The sequence below is a fragment of the Nestor notabilis genome, unplaced genomic scaffold (genome assembly GCF_000696875.1).
Source record: "Nestor notabilis isolate BGI_N333 unplaced genomic scaffold, ASM69687v1 scaffold27067, whole genome shotgun sequence".
Classification (NCBI taxonomy): Eukaryota; Metazoa; Chordata; class Aves; order Psittaciformes; family Psittacidae; genus Nestor; species Nestor notabilis.
In genome coordinates, this window is record NW_009938219.1 from 1,988 (window position 1) to 20,364 (window position 18,377).

At 43.1% G+C, this 18,377-nt stretch overlaps 1 protein-coding gene across 1 annotated transcript; it reads left to right on the top strand.

Annotated features, from left to right (window-relative positions):
- Positions 1 to 3,425: 3,425 nt before the first annotated feature.
- On the top strand, positions 3,426 to 18,282 carry WDFY2 (WD repeat and FYVE domain containing 2; the record flags this gene model as incomplete). The annotated part of the gene is made up of 9 exons (XM_010019217.1): positions 3,426 to 3,480; positions 7,603 to 7,753; positions 9,053 to 9,165; positions 10,067 to 10,193; positions 12,103 to 12,208; positions 15,223 to 15,324; positions 16,716 to 16,846; positions 17,164 to 17,272; positions 17,908 to 18,282. Coding segments are annotated over 9 exons (924 nt in total), but the record flags the coding sequence as incomplete, so codon positions are not given.
- Between the last annotated feature and the right edge of the window lie 95 nt (positions 18,283 to 18,377).

Genomic DNA, 18,377 nt, shown 5'->3' on the forward strand with positions numbered 1-18,377 from the left:
CTAAAACAGCCAAGACTGATCACTAATGTTTTCAGTATTGTAAAAAAAAAGGTAGTAAAGTAGCTCCAAAAAAAAAATCCTCTGAAGAGCATAGAGTGATCTTCCCAGAAAAAACATTTTTAATCCCTACAAGGAGGGGGTTTGGTTTTACCATCCTGAGTGCTCTGATAGATTTCAACCCCTCCTGTTCAAAAGGACTCACACATGACTAGGAAATCTTTCTTCCTTCTGTTAACAAGCACTGACTAAGTTGTGTGGATCACCCTGGCCTTTCTAGCTCGTTAAGAGGAGCCAAAAAGCTGCCTAATGAGAACTGAGTATCAGCAGCTCTGAGAAGAGCAGAACATCTATGTATGGAAGGATTGAAAACCAGTTTTTCTGCTGGTACAATGTTAAATAGATGTAGTTGGTGTTTTTGTAGTGCAGATGACACAATGTATGTGCAATAGGGCATGAATTTCTTGAGCAAGGTGCCCTGTGCTAAAATACCTGTCTATTGACGCAATTAATACGTTTGGCCTTGAGAGGGAGATGGAAATGAGGCAATGGAAGTACATGTGATAACAGTGTAAAGGGGAATAGGGAGTAAAACACCTGGAGAAAGATCAGAAAATGCAAAATAAGAAAATGCATTACAAATTAAGGTATGCTTTCAAAGAAAGAAAATGAGAAGCAAGAAGTCTTGGGGAGGGGGGAAGAAGGAAAAAATTCTATCCAATATTCAGGTTAATTGGAACTGTGTTTGGTTTGTACTGTATTCATTTATCTCTTTGGATGGAGCTGTGTATTAATAGTACATAGCTGTGGTTTGTTTTAAAGCATACAGAGCTAATCAATACTTGGGTAAACCTTACAATCTGCAGTTGTGTTTGATTCACTGTATTATAATGGAGAGACTCAAAAGCCTTTTCAGTCTTCCAATTAAATTGTGGGACTGTTCGGATCGTGGAACAGACAGTTCAGATTTATCAAGGGAAAAATACAAAGAAAAATGAGAACGTAGACCACACTTTTCATCCCACCAGCATCTGTGTGCAACCACAGTCAAAGCTGGGGACAGCCAAACTGGTGGGAAAGGTAGACATATTATCCCACCAGGTGTTACAGTACTTGAAATACATTTCTTTTTAGATAACAACAGTAGAAAGTTAACATTCATAGCAAAGGTTCTTGCTTAAAGTAGGCTTTGTAGTAAAGCATTTCCTGTGGTGGTTTAATGTTCTTTAGACAGTGGTTAATGTAAGACACTTCTCCTCTAAGTAGCTAGGGAGGTATAGCAGATTTTTAACATTCTCTGGTTTGTAAAGTTAAGGTGACCCTGGTGTAAAAATCCAGCTGACTTAATTGATTTGTTACTGCTGTTTAAATAACACTCCCTATTGTAGCCCTCAGCTGCCAGGGGAAAGTTTATGGGAGGCGAGGTAGATTAAGGAAAAGATGAAGTAGAGCAAGAGAACACAGCAATACCTAGCTTATAAACAGAAACCTGGAAATGACAGAATACATAGCTGCCTCAAATCACCCACAGTTGTTTTTCTGGAAGCTGGGATCTACAGATATTCCACAGAGTAGTACTGTAGTCTCCCCACCTTGGCGCCAAGCAGTAGATATGATGTGTTAGGGTAATCCTGGTGCTGGAAAGCCATGTATTACCTACAGTGACCCCACAGAAAATGTAGAGTAACTCTTTTTTCAATTCCTGTTTGGAAACTGTGAGTAAATGCTGGCTTTTTGGAGGTTAGAATATTTTCTCATACTCTTTTGCCTTAAATGTTTGATTTGCCTCAAATATAGTCTGTAAGCTCCTGAAACTGAGTCTTCTCTACTGTTGCACAGTGGTTTTGGCAGCACTTATACACAAACGTTTCACAACTGTATGCTTTAAAGTTAGCTTATTTTGTGTTTATAATGTTTCTTTCCTTTTTTTGCCCTATTTCAGATTGAGTTAGGTTTCACTTCTTCAGTCCCCTTGGTAGATTAGCTCAGGGAGCTTTTGTGTAGCTAGCTATAAATTATTAATGTGATGTGTTTTTACATGCCATGTTTTTTCCTTAGTGTTTCACTGAGTATGTCGTGTACATGTTGTAGATACCTGACAGCAGTTTGAAAGCTAGTTCATGTGGTGGTGCCACAGAGCCTACCCTTTGCCTGGGTGTTTCCTCCAGAGATCTGTTGCAGGAGTTTTGTTGTGGCCACTCTGTTTCCCCAGCTTTGAGCAGCTCTTCTCTTCAAAACAAGCAGCAGGGACACCCAGGTGCTCAGTCAGTTTAACCACATGGGGTTTTTCTCTGAGCCAAGGCTGGCATGCAGACTCTTAGCTGCTGTTTTCATCATTTCCTCGTGCAAAGCCGTATCAGCAGTTAAACAGCAGCACAGAGGCAGCAGGTTCAGAGCTACTCCCCGTAGGTGTGCTCTTCCTCTGGCCACAGGAGCAAGCCCAGCTGGGCCACACCATACATCTCTCCCCAGGTAGCCACAGCCTGTGCTATAAACCACCCTTCATCCCATGCACACCTGCTTCTTAGCCACAATGAACCAGTATCAAGCAAGAAAGTTCACTTCTGAGACACCACTCTAAATACTAACCGGTAGTAGAATAAGACAAAGGGGTGAAAAATTCTGGGTTTCTATTTATCTGAAGCACTGACTTTTGAGCAGAAACCTGAAATGTATTCCCAGTATGGATTATAGATAGAGTGCAGATTTACATCAGATATTGGGAAGAAATTTTTCACTGTGCAGGTGGTGAGACACTGGAATGGGTTACCCAGAGAAGCTGTGGATGTCCCATCCCTGCAAGTGTTTAAGGCCAGGTTAAACAGGGCTTTGAGCAATCTGTCTAGTGGAAGGTGTCCCTGCTCACAGCAGGGGGGTTGGAACTAGATGATCTCTAAAAGACCTTCCAACACAAACCATTCCATGATTATTGGTACATAGTTTGGACTGGGTGACTTCAAAGGGACTCTTACATATTTAGACTGAGTTTCTCGAGTGTTCAGGTGGGGATGTAGTGTATGCATACTCATGGATACCCGTGTATATGCACATGCAGGTTTCTGCCCAGCCAGTCCTGAGCAATAGATATTTGCTATGAGTGAGACCTCAAGTCTCTCACTTCATTGTCCCTTGGCTCATAGCCAGAAATTCCTGTCAGCTCAAAAAATTACTCATTTCTTTAATAGTTCCTCTTTTATCTCCACCATTCTGTTCAGAAAGCACTTGAGATGTTGTTTCTCAGGCACCTTTACAAAGTGAAATAATTTAGTTTTTTAGATGGAGGTACTTCACATTAGCAGAAGTATAGGCAGGGCTGTGGTTGCAAAGAAGGGAGAGCTTACCTTGGTAACGAAATCAAATGAAACCACTCTCAAACACTTTGTATTTCTAAGCACTGTTTCTCTTGATTTTTCTTTCCCCTCCCTCAGGAATTCATTTTATCAGAAGATTACAACAAGATGACACTAGTGAAAAGTTACCAGGGTAAGAACCATGATCAGTGTTAATTGGTTTGTATTGTCGTTAATTTTTGTTAATTGTTCTCTTAAGGAGTGTGAATGACGAGGTGATTTCCAGTGATTGATATTGGTTTTTTAACTACTGTAAATGCTGGTTTTTATCAACAGATTTATAATGTGCTTTGTTCTGAGGTTACAAGACTTTTAAAGAGCTGTTTCATGTTCTGTTTTTCCTTTTAAATGTTCCTTTGAAATATCGTTCTAGATAGGAAACTGTCCAAAATCCAGGCCACGTTTGGGGAAGATGAGTGTTAATTTTTAATCTTTAGTGATCCGGTGTATCTAGTGAAACACTGTATGAAAATAACCCATCATTTAGGGCTGAGGCATTTAGGACTGTAGCTTTTGGGGTTAGTCTGGTTATATTCCTGTAACTGTTGGCTTCAGTAATCTCAGGATTATCAGTGAATACCTGTCATAGTAAAAGGTCAAGAAATACTAATCCATACCTTTTCTAACTCTATTCTGGTGTTCACTAATGTGATGTTTTAAGAAACCTAGTTATTTTTGCTTGTCAGACCTCTAAAGGACATTCTGCTTGGGACAGCTGTTCTTACAAAAGTAACAAAATACATGCAACAATTTATTTTAGTATCATCTCTTTTGCTGTTAGACTAAGAGGTGGTATGATACTATCTGGTATCATATCACATTATATGCTAAGCATTATGCTTCTGTATAGAAGCCTCTGATATGTTGGCTTGAGATTTCTCACATACATTTTAAAATATACATGTACTCATATATTTCAAGTTGTATAACTTGAAAGGTTGAGAGGATAATTTAAACCTCTAAATGGAGGCTCTGGAGATCACTTTGTAACAGATTTTAAGGCATGAAGAAAATCTTGATTTTTGCAGAACACGGCTAACATGCATCAGCCTTTAGGTTTTACTTCAGCTGTTTCATGAATGTCTGCTGTGTTGTAAAATTAAGCTAGAACGCCTGCATTTTTTTTTTCGTAGCTTGTAAAAGCTGAAGTAGAACATCCAGTGATGGTAAATGTTATATGTGAATGTTAAATATGATTGCTGCAGTCTGACTGTACAAGTCTTTAGTATCTGATTTTGTGATTGCCCCATAATCACCAAAGTTTCACACACTTAGGTTTCATATTTAAGGGTTATTGCGCTGAACAGTCCTATGACTGTTCTGTCACCCCCTTTGTTATTAGCTCATACATTTGCATGCTCAGATTCAATCTTGCAGGCTAATCACAGCTGAGGAAGAGCGAGCTGAAATCTTCAGCGTATGCAGAACAACATATGCGTGAGACCAGTTTTCTTGCCAAGCTCTTGAGGGAAACTGTTGAAAATATTGATGGGGGAGCTTATACCTTGTCAGGATGGCAGAATGGCCAGTTGACTGTGGCAGCCCATCCAAGGCCTGGGGAGAACCCCTCATAAAATTAAAAGGAAAGATAAAGGAAAACGAAGGCTGTTCTGGCCTTTTGTTGCAGTGTGCCAGATGTGCTGCTGCTTCAGAGTCCTTTGCATAGGAAGATGCCATGGAGAACTTCCATGGGTTGTCCTGTGGAAGAACCCCAAGAGTTCAGATGGCATCCCCCAAACATTGGACTCTAAGGAGTGTCCATTAACATCAGAAGAGAGGAGGTACAAGTGACCACAATCCCAACTGCAGTGGCTTCCTTCCTAGACTGCGTCTCAGCATGGAAAGATTTTTGATCAGTTCTGGTCATTTTGTGCCAGGATTCTCAGATGATGTGTTAGAAGATTTTATCTGAAAGCTGTGAACTTATTTTAGGGCAAGTGAAGCAATACTGTACCCAAAATAGGCAACATTTCAGTTGTAGCCTGAACCACAGTGACCGCTGACAGTGGACAGTGTCTTCCTTCAGGCGCTTTAAGCCAGTGTGCATGATGCTTGCTGATGATGTGTCCCTCAGGGGCATGGATCCCTGTCCCATTTTCTTCCCTTGATCCCAGAGTTTGATGTTTGGTCATTTCCTTGTTCAAGCTGATGAAACCTGTATTTCCCTAACATAAAAAATAGTGGCGGTATGCAAGTGATCTAGTTTTGGGAGTGGAAAAGGCTGCTGGGATCCCCAAATTGATGTGGGGGGGTGTGTGTCTTTCACATACCTGCAAGGCTATGGGTGTTGAAGACACCCTTCCCTCCTTTCAGCAGCCTCAGTTGAAAGCTCTTTTGGGGGTGGCAGGATAAGCAAAGCTATCATGTACACCCCTTCAACCTCTTGGAGTGTACTTATTTCATTAATGTCTACTCCATACTTGACAGAAAGAACTGTCTCACCATCCATGGGCACTACTTCTAGTGAAAGGTACAAGCCCTGCCTTTTAGAAGAAGCTTTAGGAGGACAGTGAGGGGACTTGGGTGGTGCCAGCTATACCCACAGCCAGTTCAAACCATGGGAAGCCAACACTAGCATTAGCAGTTGCCATGTGCTGAGAAAACAGTCCTGGACAGGCCTTGAGCAGTCTGATCTCAGCCAGCTTTGCAAGTTCTGCAGGAGTGCATAGGTCTGCCTATAGCACTCCTGGTGCATGCAAGCCCCTGGGGCCTGTACGTGAGCCCATTAGATGCTTGTAAGAGCATGCATCCCATCACGGCCCTTTCTGCAGTGCACCACTCCACCAGCTAGTGCAGGTGGAGAGACCAACAGATAGGTAAAGAGAAGCATTAGTCACCCATGGGGTCACTGAATTTCTTCCCAGAGATATCTGGAGGGTGCAGAGGAGAGAGGATCTGTTTAAGAGCTCAAGTGACTCCTGGGTGGTCCCATCCATCTGTCTTGATTACAAACTTGGAGTTTAAAAGTGTGTGGAAACAAGAGCCAAAATCTGAGCTCTTCTATGGGCGAGGGTGAAAGCATCTGGGCACAGTTCATGTCTAACACTGTAAACTGGCCTAGCTGCCAGTCACAGTTAGGGCAAATTGTGTAAATGCTTCTATTGACTTTTCTCCTCAGGGAATCTGGGTCTAAAAAGCAGTGTGGATCAGGAGCAGATGTTGGCTTGTGCAAGCCTCCTACTCTTTGCTACAGCTAGTTCCCCCTCATAGGGTTTGAACCACAGCTCTCATCTGTGCTGTATATTTGTATAGGGCAGGCAGCCCATACCATCTTCCCATTCCATCCTGAGGAATTTCTCTTCATTTCATCAGGAGGTTTCAGGCTGGTTTTTAAGCTTCCAAGATATTTAATCTTTCCAGTGTGTCAGCTTTTACAGGAACAAATACAAGCACCCTGCTTTGTGTGACACATGTTGCTGGGTCTCAGAATACTAATAAACCAGTAGGGCTGCAGACTGAAGAGCATGGCATTTGCTGCTAAGTTACAGCTGAGAATAATTCTGCATGTCTTTCCACGCACTTGTTTTATTAAAAAGTCATCTCAGTCAGCACTTCACAACCAAACCCACTGGTCATTCATAAAAAAACCCGTCTGTACAAGCCTGGGTTCCCTTGCTTTAATGAAAAGCTTTTGATGGCTTTATTTAGGTAGCAGTAGAAATTTATTCCTTCAGCTGTTTTATTGATCTTACCCAGCTGTGATCTTTTTAGGGTTTTCTGTTTTGTTGTTTGGTTGGTTGGGTTTTTTCTGGTTTAATTTATTTTATCTTTTTCCAATGTACTTTTAACTGATTCACATGCAATGCTAAAACTTGCCTTTGGTGTAGGATTGTGTCTGTGCTGCAACTCATCATTCTGCTGGGGTACCACAATCTGCAGCCCAGATCCACCAGACCTCAAAAGAGGCTGAAGTAGAGCCCAGAGTCTTTTGCACAATGGCAGCTTTGTGGTGATGATACAATGATGGAAGGAAGACTTGCGCTACTGCAGAAGATAAATGACAATAGGCGTGAAAGGAATTAAGTCTTCCTTCTGCTCTTTTTCATGCAAACGCTGAACATGCAGAGCAGGGACCTTACAAGCTTGCATGGTAGCTCATGTCAATGGGATTATTAAACATCAGCTGCTTCTGTAGGGAAGGGTGAGCAGGTGATCAGGGATTTGAGGAGTTGGGTGCAGCTGATATTTGCAGTGGTCTTCTGCCCCCATGTTCTTATCCACAATGCAATTATATGTCTGTCTGCTTAATTTCCAGCTCATCAAAGCAGGGTCATGATGATTCTGTTTGTCCTGGAGATGGAGTGGGTGTTAAGCACCGGACAAGACAAACACTTCACGTGGCACTGTTCGGAGAGCGGCCAGCGCCTGGGAGGGTACCGCACCAGTGCAGGCGCCTGTGGCCTGCAGTATCCTTTGAGCTCTCAGTTTTATTTCTGCTCTTTGGCACTCAAACAAGCCTTTTCTACTTGTGCTTCAAATTTTGTGCCCTGTATAGGTTCTGTACTTTGTGAGAGAAACTGTTATTTAAAGCCAATTTTAATAACTGTTCTCCTTGCTCTGTCTCCTTAATGCACGGTGGTATATTTAGGTCTAAGCATTTTTGAGCAAAACAATGGGCAGTCTGCAACCTTTTGTGGTCTGCTATTGTAATAAATATGGACAGGGCTTCATTTAAATATGCAGCACATGCTTTCTTCTAATAATTGATGGTACCAAAGTAGGTCAGTGATCAGGTCAGTGTGCCTGTGTATGCATGGTGAAAATTAAATGACTTTAGTATGAAATAATGAATACTTGTCCTTCGCTCTGGAACAGCCCGCTATGTATTGGGAATTTGGGTGAACTAAAGACTGAATGGCTCCAGAAATGGCACTCAAGTGGCTTATTCACCTAGAGCTGCCCCAGCTGCCTGACAATAAAAGAAATATTAATTCAGCTTTATTGCAAATGAAAGGGAAGTGGAAAAGTATGAGTTCTCAGGCTGAAACCAGGAGTTAGCATAAACAGACTTTTTAGTGCTCCATAGTGTATGTGGTATAGATGATGTGTGTTTTGCAAGCTCATGGGAAGTGAGATTGACTCATAATTACTGTCTGAACATGGGCTTGCTTTATATAATCTGGTCATTCAGTCAATCTAAATGGCATAAAGACTGAACTTAATTTTTAATCAAATGATAAATACGTTTGAAATTGTGATACAGGAATTGTCCTGTATTTCTTAAATCTCTCTAGAGAATGCACCATTTCAAGTGATTCAGATTTTTGGAGGACACTTTAATTTGGGTCATTGGATCATGCTGGTGGAGAGCAGGTGAGGGGAGAATCATTGACAAATATTGCAAAAAGCTTGGCAGAACCAGGAATGTGGATTTTTTCCCCGCAATGTCCCATGTGCATAAAATCAGTGCTATGACTTCTGTGTTTGTGGTGAAGGGCTACTTCAGAGGTGTTTCATAACAAACCATAAATTGTGTCCCCTGGAATAGTCTCATTTTTTCTCATTTTTTGCTTTACTCAGGGAGACTACATTATTAAGATGAACAGGTATGAGCTGGATGCCTAAAAGTACACTCTGAATACCTCCTTGAGACTGAAGGGCTATTCACAAAGTTGCACTATACTTGTGTTAAAAGAATTAACAAGTCATGAAAGGAATGCAAAGCTTGTGTAAGCAATGTATTTGCCTCAGCATTTGTCATTCAGATTTGATGTGGAAACCCGGCACGTGTTTGTAGGTGATCATTCTGGGCAAGTGACCATACTCAAACTAGAGCAGGAGTCCTGCAGCCTTGTTACGACATTTAAGGGACACACAGGTAAGGCCTCAGGAGGAGACCCAATTTGGTTCCGTATCTGTGTTCAGCATCATGGTGGTTTGGCAGTCCTGGGAAACACCAGGATGGCTTTTGTCAGTGCATAGCACTGAAGGAAGATAGAGCTTAAATTGTCACTACAGTTCAAGGAAGTTTATTGGTAAAAAAAAGTGATCATACCTCTGATCAGAAAACTTCTGTGGCAGAAAACACCACAATCAGTAGCTGCTAATTAAAGCAGAGTGAGACTAGAATTACTTGTGTTAATTTCAGGGGGGAAAAGATGCTTCTCAAAGAAAGACTATTGGTAGATGCTCGCCCACATGGAATAGGCACATTTTGGACATTGCTTGTTTCACTGCTGGGACTGGTGCCCCATCACACTTTAAAAAAGGCAACCCTGGGATGTGATCCTGCCATCTAAGAGAAGAAATGGTGCTCATTCCTCAGCGTTTTCTCTCCATATCCCTTCTTTCTGATTGAACACAAATAGCTCAATCAATCATAAGGTATCACAAGGTACTTCAGTCCTTGTGCTAGGATACTGTGGAATTGTCCATAGTATTCCACACTTGCTTCTCTTTTGTAATCTGAGAATGATGGAGATGAAAAGCTGTGTAGTCACACCATGACCATCCTTCTACCACTTCGCTGCTCAGTGGATTCATGGATTCATCCATGCAAATGGCAGCACAGCCCTCTGCCTACAGAAGAGCAGGATGGGGCTTCAGCAGACTGTTAGTTTTCAACTCGCAAGCACAGTGGCTGCATGGCCTTTGCTAAAAAGACCTGCATTTTAATCACTCCATGTATTTTGTTGTATGTTTTTATATATATATTTAGCTACATTCCTGTCTTCCACTTTCTGTAATGAAATGAGTGTTGTATGCATCTCCTGTTTCAGGTGGTGTCACTGCTCTTTGTTGGGATCCAATACAGCGAGTTTTATTCTCAGGCAGTTCTGATCATTCCATTATAATGTGGGATATTGGAGGAAGAAAAGGAACAGCCATCGAGCTACAAGGACATAAGTACGTTAAAAGACCTTCCTCCTGCTTTTATGGGGGAGAAGCTAAAGGCAGAAGCAACATCTGGAAACAAACAGCCCAAAGGTTACAGCTTTCACAAGCCTCAAGCTTGTATGTGTGACTCCCTGTGGTCCATATACAACAGGAATAAGTTGCTTATAGTAAGTTTTCCAGCACTGGGCCCACAGGCTGGTTTGAGAGGCTGCAGAGGGTGGTGAAGTAAAGCACAATATCTACAGTCCTGAATGTGTTATGCCAGAGCCTGCGTCTTTGTTGGAAAGAAGAGGTTCCTGAAATGAGAACAGCTGCAGAGAAATTCTCGGGTTTTAGGTGTTAAGGTCTTTCCTTCCCCTAGAGGGAGCATAAGGCTTGGACAATTAGTCCATTTTTCCTCCACACTAACTTTTTCCATGCCACCTTACCTACAGTCTGAATTCTAAGTAATGTGCTTTACCCATAGAAGCCTTCGCTACCTCCTCAATGCAAAGAGGCTTCATCTTTGCACGTATAGAGCTCATATTTGCATAGGATAGTAAGATGTCTTTGACGAAGAATAAGCCTATACTGGGCATTGAGTAGAGATCAGAATGGCTCTAGTTGCAATGATCTAGCTTTTCAACACTGGCCATGCAACAGGGTTGTTTTCAGTGTACAGGGTGTGCATATATGTGGGGCTTGTGTGCCAGGCTCAGGTCTGGAGAGGCAAGATCCCATAGTGGTTTTGGTCTAACAGTTTCCTTCCTACATATTCATGTTTCTTTTGAGAGATGCTTCACTAAGCTGAGTGATTTGGATGCCACTGGGATTTCGGAGCACTGCAGAGCCTTTGCTGAAATTCCCTGATCACCCTTGTACCCTACCAGTGGTGCTTGCTAATGCGCTGCTGCTAGATTTATTGCTGTGGAAATTAGTTCTCCTAACACAAAGTTAACCTCTGGATCTTAATCTTTGGCACAGCTGTTGGCTGGCACTGTACAGCACAGAGACCTGGTTGTAAGGACAACACACGTTTCACCTGATGGTGCTGCTGGCATCAGGCAGAGGGCACTGTGAAGGCAGGCTGTGTTGTACCAAACTGTCCCATAAATGCATTCCCCTTTGGAGGAGCAGCCATATGCACAAGCAAATGCACCAGCATTAAAGTCCTTTGAGTAGACAAGACCGATGGTGGTAGCAAAGAAAACCAAACGTTGTGGGTTATTTCCAGTCACTGTATGCTCAGTTACTGTCTCTTTATAGCTGTTTTTTCCATCACAGCATTGTATGGTCTTTGTTTCTCAGGTTATAAATAGCTTAAGATGAGGCCTGGGTTTCTTTCTTTTAAGAACGACTGAACCCAGCTTCAGGGTTTTAAGCTGAATTATTTCTCCTCTGTTGCATTTGCCTTAAAAGATGAAGCAGAAGCACTTAAATCTTCCACCTTGCCTTGAGAAGGCTTAGGAACAGTTTAGTGATTCCTCTATTAATTTTTGAAACACTCTATGCTTGTTAATGCTAAAAGAAAATCTTCGATAGCTTCTCAGAGCTTCATTCCTAGGTGTTGCAGAGATTTACAAAAACAAGTTTCTTACTGACAAAGAAGGTGCCTTACTGGGGCTGTGTTTATGCATCCAGATGTGCCTTTGGAGAGCAGTTCAGGCTTCCCAGTGCAGCTGGGACCTCCCATCTCAGGAGCAGCCAAAGCAGTTATCAGGACAGGTCTTTGCTTTTGTGGATGCTGCCCAGATGAGCAACACTCTGGTTTTGGTCCCATCTAGACAGCAAAGGCTGATTTGCACCCCATGGCTACCATGTACAGTGGGGAGGGGGGAACATATGCACAAACGAGTGGTTTGTACTGGTTTATTGTATATTCTACTCTTGTCTACTAGGCATAGATGGTTGATTAGTAACTGTCTTGTTTCTTTTTCAGTGATAAAGTTCAGTCTCTCTCCTATGCTCACCACACTCGGCAGCTCATCTCCTGTGGTGCAGATGGGGGAATCGTTGTCTGGAACATGGATGTTGAGAGGCAGGAGGTAGGTGCTTGTTTCTTGTCAATTCGGTGTAAAACAATCTTGGGAAGAAGGGCCCTTTCTAAAATGTGCAACTTTCAATCTGAACAAGATTATTCCAGGCTTTAAAAATGTTTTTTGGATATGCTCCAGTTGTTATTACAGCAATTACACTGTGCCTTTGATAATATGGTACAGGGGAAATTGCCTGGCAGAAAATGTGTATGAAGTAGGCTGCTAAATGGCTCTTACCCTTTACAATACTGCTCTGAAAGACAACCTCTAAGGAGAGTATTGTGAGATGTTCTGCTTTGTTTTTCAGCAGATCATGAGAAATATTATCAGTTCAGAAGTAAATGGACGGATTGATAATTATTAGGGGATTTTGAGAAAACATAACAAGAAAACTCTGTTAGCTCTGCAACTCAGGCTTTTTCCTATTCTTGCTAAAAAGACATTTAACTACGGATTCAATCTCACCCACTACTCGATCTTGCTTCCCTCTGGTGTAACCATGTAGAAGAAGGGTAAATGACTGTGCTGATCCAGACAGTAGGATTTCACCCATGCCCTCCTAATTCCTTTTGTGCTGTGCAGCCAGTGAATACAAGTGGGGGCAAAAGTGCACCCCAGGTCTTCAGCACTGTTGGAGCAGCCTCCGCTTGGTGATTTTGGAGACCTGACTCAGAGAGAGGGAGAGAATCAGTGCGGAAAATCCTGGCGACATGAGTCACAGCAAACCTCTGCCCTGTTCCTGCAGGGGGTAGGAAGGCACCCTGAGTCCGTGCAGAGAGTGGGTCTGAACAAGGGTTTTGGCAGCATGGGTTACGCCAGCTTTGCTGGTTCTCAAGGGGTTTGTCCTCCCCAGGTGATGTGTGACTCCCTTGAGCAAGAAGGAAAGCTAAGTGGAAAATTGGATTTTAAAAAAACCTACTGAAATAGGCATAGGGAGGAACTGAGCTCCCTTTTTTATGTGAATTAGCATTCCAGTTGGCTCTCTTCAATTGCTAGTCTAATGGCCAATTATGTCATCAGCTTCCAAAGTGAAACGAAAGTAGAGTGGCTTCCTCCTTCCCAACAGATGTTTCCTTTTTGCTGCAACTCCAGCACCCAGAATTACAAACTTTTTATTTCTTTGCTGCCTTTGAAAGGCTACAGTTAGGGTTAAGGACTGGCTTGTCACAAACCAGGCAACAATGCTGTGAGAGGGCTGGTTTACAAAGTGGAGGAGAAATATCACCAACTGAATGAGGGCGTAGCAGCAAGTGCTAATGGGTGCACTTGACTATGGTTATGTGGGCTTGTTCATTTTATCAGTAGCACAATAGGGTGCTAAACCATCCCCAGAACATGAACCTTTGAGATTTTAATACCGAACTTGGTTTGGGGTTCCAGAGCATTTTGTTCTGGAATTTGGCTTTGACATTTTTGCCCTTATTTAAAGGCATGTGATGTGTGCCCAGTGCTCAGTTGGATGCTATCAGATTTTCCCATATCTCTGCGATTGCATTAGAGTGAATGAAGCCATTTGAGCCCTTGATTCTTTATTTTCTTCTCTGTTTTTAAAAAGCTGTTGGAAGACAACATCTGAAAAGTGCTAGAAGCTGTGTTTCTATTTGACTACAAAGTAGTTACTTGTCACAAGCAAAATGTTTTCGTCTATAATGTTATGCGTAAGAGATGAAAACTGTAACACACAATGTAAATCTGTAGGCATTAAACGGAGACTGTTGTGGGTAGAAAAGACAATTATTTGCCAGCAGAATGAACTGCCTTTAGAGTAAATGGCAGAAGAAGGTGATGCGGGTGGTTGCTTTATGGCTGGGGGTCTACACCAGCCTTACCTTGTCTTTGCCTGGCTTTCGTATTATTTTAAATTCTTAATCTCAGCTGTGTTTCTTGCCATTTTAAATTGCAGCATGTGGGAAGCCAGTGGGCTCTTGTCCTGGTGGGGCAGAGAAAGAAGTCATCTGCAGGGAAGAAGTGTCACTCTTGCTAGGTCAGGTTAGGACAGACAGACAGAGAACCAGCCAGCTGGAAAGGGGTCAAGAACCAAGAGTCTTCCCAAGTCTCGCATCCCCCAGAGGGTTTCCTAAACACTGTAGGGAGACAGACCATGTTCCCCAAGCAGCTCAGGGCAAGGCAAGTGTTGGGAGACCCAAATGTAGAGGAGGAGATCGACTGCCCCCTCCATGTGCTCCCCTGCCACTGCAGGCATTTCCTGAGCTCTTCCGGGAGCTGGCAAGACTTGCTCGCTTCCCTGAAGGGTGTCTGGTCCATACTACTCTGCACAGCAAAACCCGGCCTCAGGAGAGAGAAGTGCCTTTAATATTTTCTTTCTTTTCTTTAAATCTTCTCACCCTCTTAATCCACAGTGTGAGTGCAAAACTACACATCGTGTTAGAAAATAGAAAACCTCCCTTCCTCATCTGTGTGTAAAAGTGGGAAAAAGGGCTGGTTTGGGGTTTAGGCTTGTTCAGGTGGATCTCATCTTTCTTACCCTTATGTGTGATTTGTAGCACAGATACCTCTGGCAGCAGGAAGTCCTCTTACAGTATTAAAGAAAGAAATAATAAATAAAAACCCCAAACCAAATCAGCATTTCATATACCTTCCACTTCCCTCCAGATGGGCTATTGGAAAAACTAATTGCCCCCAGATCCCACCAGAGGCAATAGCAGATGGTAAATGCTGTCCAGACAGGACAGAATATTTTTATACAGTTAATTCCAGACTTGGAGAAGTGGGGGAGGCTTGTCTGTTGCTGGGTTATTTTTATGGTCTTATAATCGAACCCTGCTTCATGATTTGGGTGAAAAGTGTTCTTCCTGTGTGCTTCATGGATCAGACCTGAGTCAAAAAAGACATCCCAGGGAACAATTAAAATGGCATCTTGTGAAAATGGGGATTTTTAATTAAGTTTAGCTGGCCACATCACTGCACCCCAACACACCGTTCTTGTCCTGTCTCTAGGCTCCATTGGAAGCTTTTTTATTTGTTTCTCAATCCCACTTTGTCTTTATGTGTGTGTGTTGCAGACTCCAGAGTGGCTGGATAGTGACTCCTGTCAAAAATGTGACCAGCCTTTCTTCTGGAACTTCAAGCAAATGTGGGACAGTAAAAAAATAGGCCTCAGGCAGGTTTGTATGCGTCCTTTGGTGTGTTAACCTGGTGCCATTAGGCTGTTCTCTTATAATAGATCGTGGTAACCTTTTTCCCCTAAAGCCTTGAGGACTTGCACCTTGTTCTTCCACTGATGAGTCTTGATTTATGACACTTCTTTTTTCTTTGTTTTTTTTTTTTTTTTTATTTAGCCAGTCCCAGTAACAAGCACATGTAATAGGCCTTGAGCTGAGTAGACTGGTTTTAGGTCTTTCATGGCTTTAGCCACGTGGGATTTTGCTTATTGTTAGTTGAATGTGTTGTAGAAATAAATTTGCAGCTTATTTTTGGAGACTGTGCTGGAACAAAAGCTGTTTTCAATGAGGTTGGGTAAACATCTGTAACTGCTCAGGCTGTGTTACAGAAGGCTTAGTGGTCTGCTTGGAACACGCTGCTGCGTTTTTGTGCCCAGCAGCAGACAGATGAGGATTGCAGACCATTGGGAGAGGGGTGTAAAAATGCTACAAGGGATGTTCTCATGAAGCTTGGAGAAGTCAGGTGCCTGGGGGTAGAGCTGAGCTGCATCTTCTCTTTATGTAATGCTCATCACAGCAGAGCCTGGATGTCCTGCAGCTGGTGATGCAGTCTTGCCATCCTACACAGCCAGTGCATGAGAAAATGTGAGGTGGATAGCATCAAAATACAGAAACACGAGTGCTTCTGGGGCTGAAAATGTCCAAAGGAGTTGACCAAGGTAGATGGGACTTCAAGACTGGGATGGGACTCCAGAATGACTCTGCATTGTTATAGCCCTGTCCTACCTTGACCTGGAGATGTTTTAATGTGTCGTATGCTGCTGAGTGGTGGTGTCATCCCCCTATGCCCCCAAAGTGGCACTCTCAGTGTCAGGGGTGATTATAGCTCCCAGGCCTGTGACAGATGCCCAGTTGGCTGGGACACATCTCCTGGGTGCATAGCAGGGCTCTTTGCCCTGTCCTCCTGTCTCTAGCTGTGCTTATGAAAGGAGGACAGCTTAGACTTTGTTCTTCTGCATTCTACCCTGTTGAAAGCCCCCTGTAACTTTGGTCTCACTCAGTGCAGAAGCCCTGACAGCAGCTAATCCACAGATGCCAAGTGATGGAGGCAGCGATGATTTACTAGGTGGTGTATGGTGTCACCCTGGAGCTTGGGAGGGGTGGAGTCCATCTAGCTTGGGTAGTGCTTTATCTGCTGCTTCCCTGTGCTAGTGATCAGCTGCTGTGTGCCAAACAGGAGGAGCCTGTTTTCCTTCATCTTTCGTGGAAGTCACTTTCCTGTTTGCTGCAGCCTTAGCTGGGTATTGCTGCAGTGAGATGGTAGAGCCAGCGGGACCTGAGCAGAAATACGGGTTTGTGGCTGAAGATGCCTTTCTGCATGTTGTCTCTTACAGCATCACTGCCGGAAGTGTGGGAAAGCTGTGTGCGGCAAATGCAGCTCCAAGCGCTCCTCCATCCCGCTGATGGGGTTTGAGTTTGAAGTGAGGGTCTGTGATAGCTGTCACGAGTCTATAACAGATGAAGAGTAAGTGTGGACACTGGGCTGGCTTGCACTGGAGTAAGGCAGAACTCCTACCTGCAGGAGGGCCTGGGCAGACACGAGGCTCTGGGAGGGAACAGTGAGGCAGGGTGGTCCCTGGGCTCGCTCTTTTGGTGACTAGCAAACCAGGAGGGATAGAGAGTCCTCCACCCCTGCTCCTCTCATGAAAATGGAGTTTAAAGAGATATTGCTGAATTAATGACTTACAGGAGCGTTCAAATACTTATTTCCTTGATAGAGAACATTCTGGGGGAAAATCCTGCAGTCACAGTCTTTGCTGATTCTTTGATTCCTTTCTTCAGGCGGGCACCCACAGCTACTTTCCACGACAGTAAGCACAACATTGTTCACGTACACTTTGATGCCACCAGGGGATGGCTGTTGACCTCGGGGACAGACAAGGTTATTAAGGTAAGAGCAAGGAGGTGGCTCTAGCTCCTGTATTTCATTTCCCCTTCCTCTCATGTGTGGCTGCAGGTATGTCCTACCCACTTTCTTCTACCTGGACACCTCTTACTGATGGAATTCTGCCCAGTAAGGACCAAGGAGGTCTTGGTCTATGAAGTTATTGCCTGAAGGGGCTGGGATAGGTGCTCACTGTAGCTTTTCCTCTGGGAAGACAAACTGTATTTCAACATGGTGAACCTCAGTTTGGGTGGCTGGATAAAGAAAGAACTAAAATAATGCATAAGTTTATAACAAAGCTTGAATCATTAAAAAACCCCCTCCATCACATTGTGTTATGACTGCGCTAATCATTCAAGTTAGCAGTGTAGTGTGGGGGCTTTGGTTTCTCTTAAGGCCAGCTATGAACCTGGCTCGGAATGGTAAAGCATAGTGACATACAGAATGTCATTCGGTCAACCTCCACCAGTTTGACGTGAATGCTGGAAAACAAAATCAAACTTCTTCAGACTTGCTGCATCCACCTCTAGCCATAGAGCCTCTCTCAATCAAAACAACAACAAAAAAATATTCCATTTATACTGTATCTTATAAACTTTTACCATTATTCGCTATGTTGTTATATTTTATTGTATTAACAGTTGTGGGATATGACACCAGTAGTGTCTTGATGGTGCATCGGTGGAACTTGAGAGGTGATATTTACAGAAGAAACAGATTTCCTAACCCTAATCATCCTGCAGAAGATAGATAACGCTGGGCACACACGGCAGATGAGAAAGGAACTAATGTGTTTACAACAATTTTACGTCCTCTGCTTGATCAAGGCTGAACATTTGCACGAAGACTCTTTCCACTTACTCTCAAAATATACAAGAAGGTATTTTTTTAACTAATGGTTTGTACGATCTGACTTCCATTGTCTTGAGTTTGTTTGGGAAATCTGTGTGCGGTGCAATTCTTAGGTTTTATATTTCACTGTCGAGATACTTGCTGCTTTGTACAGAGGGTTCCTGGGGTGTGTGTTACCATGTGAGGGTTTGGTAGCAACATACTGTATAAGGCAACTGGCTCTCCCCACAGCAAGTACCTGTTGATTTGGGATGTTCCT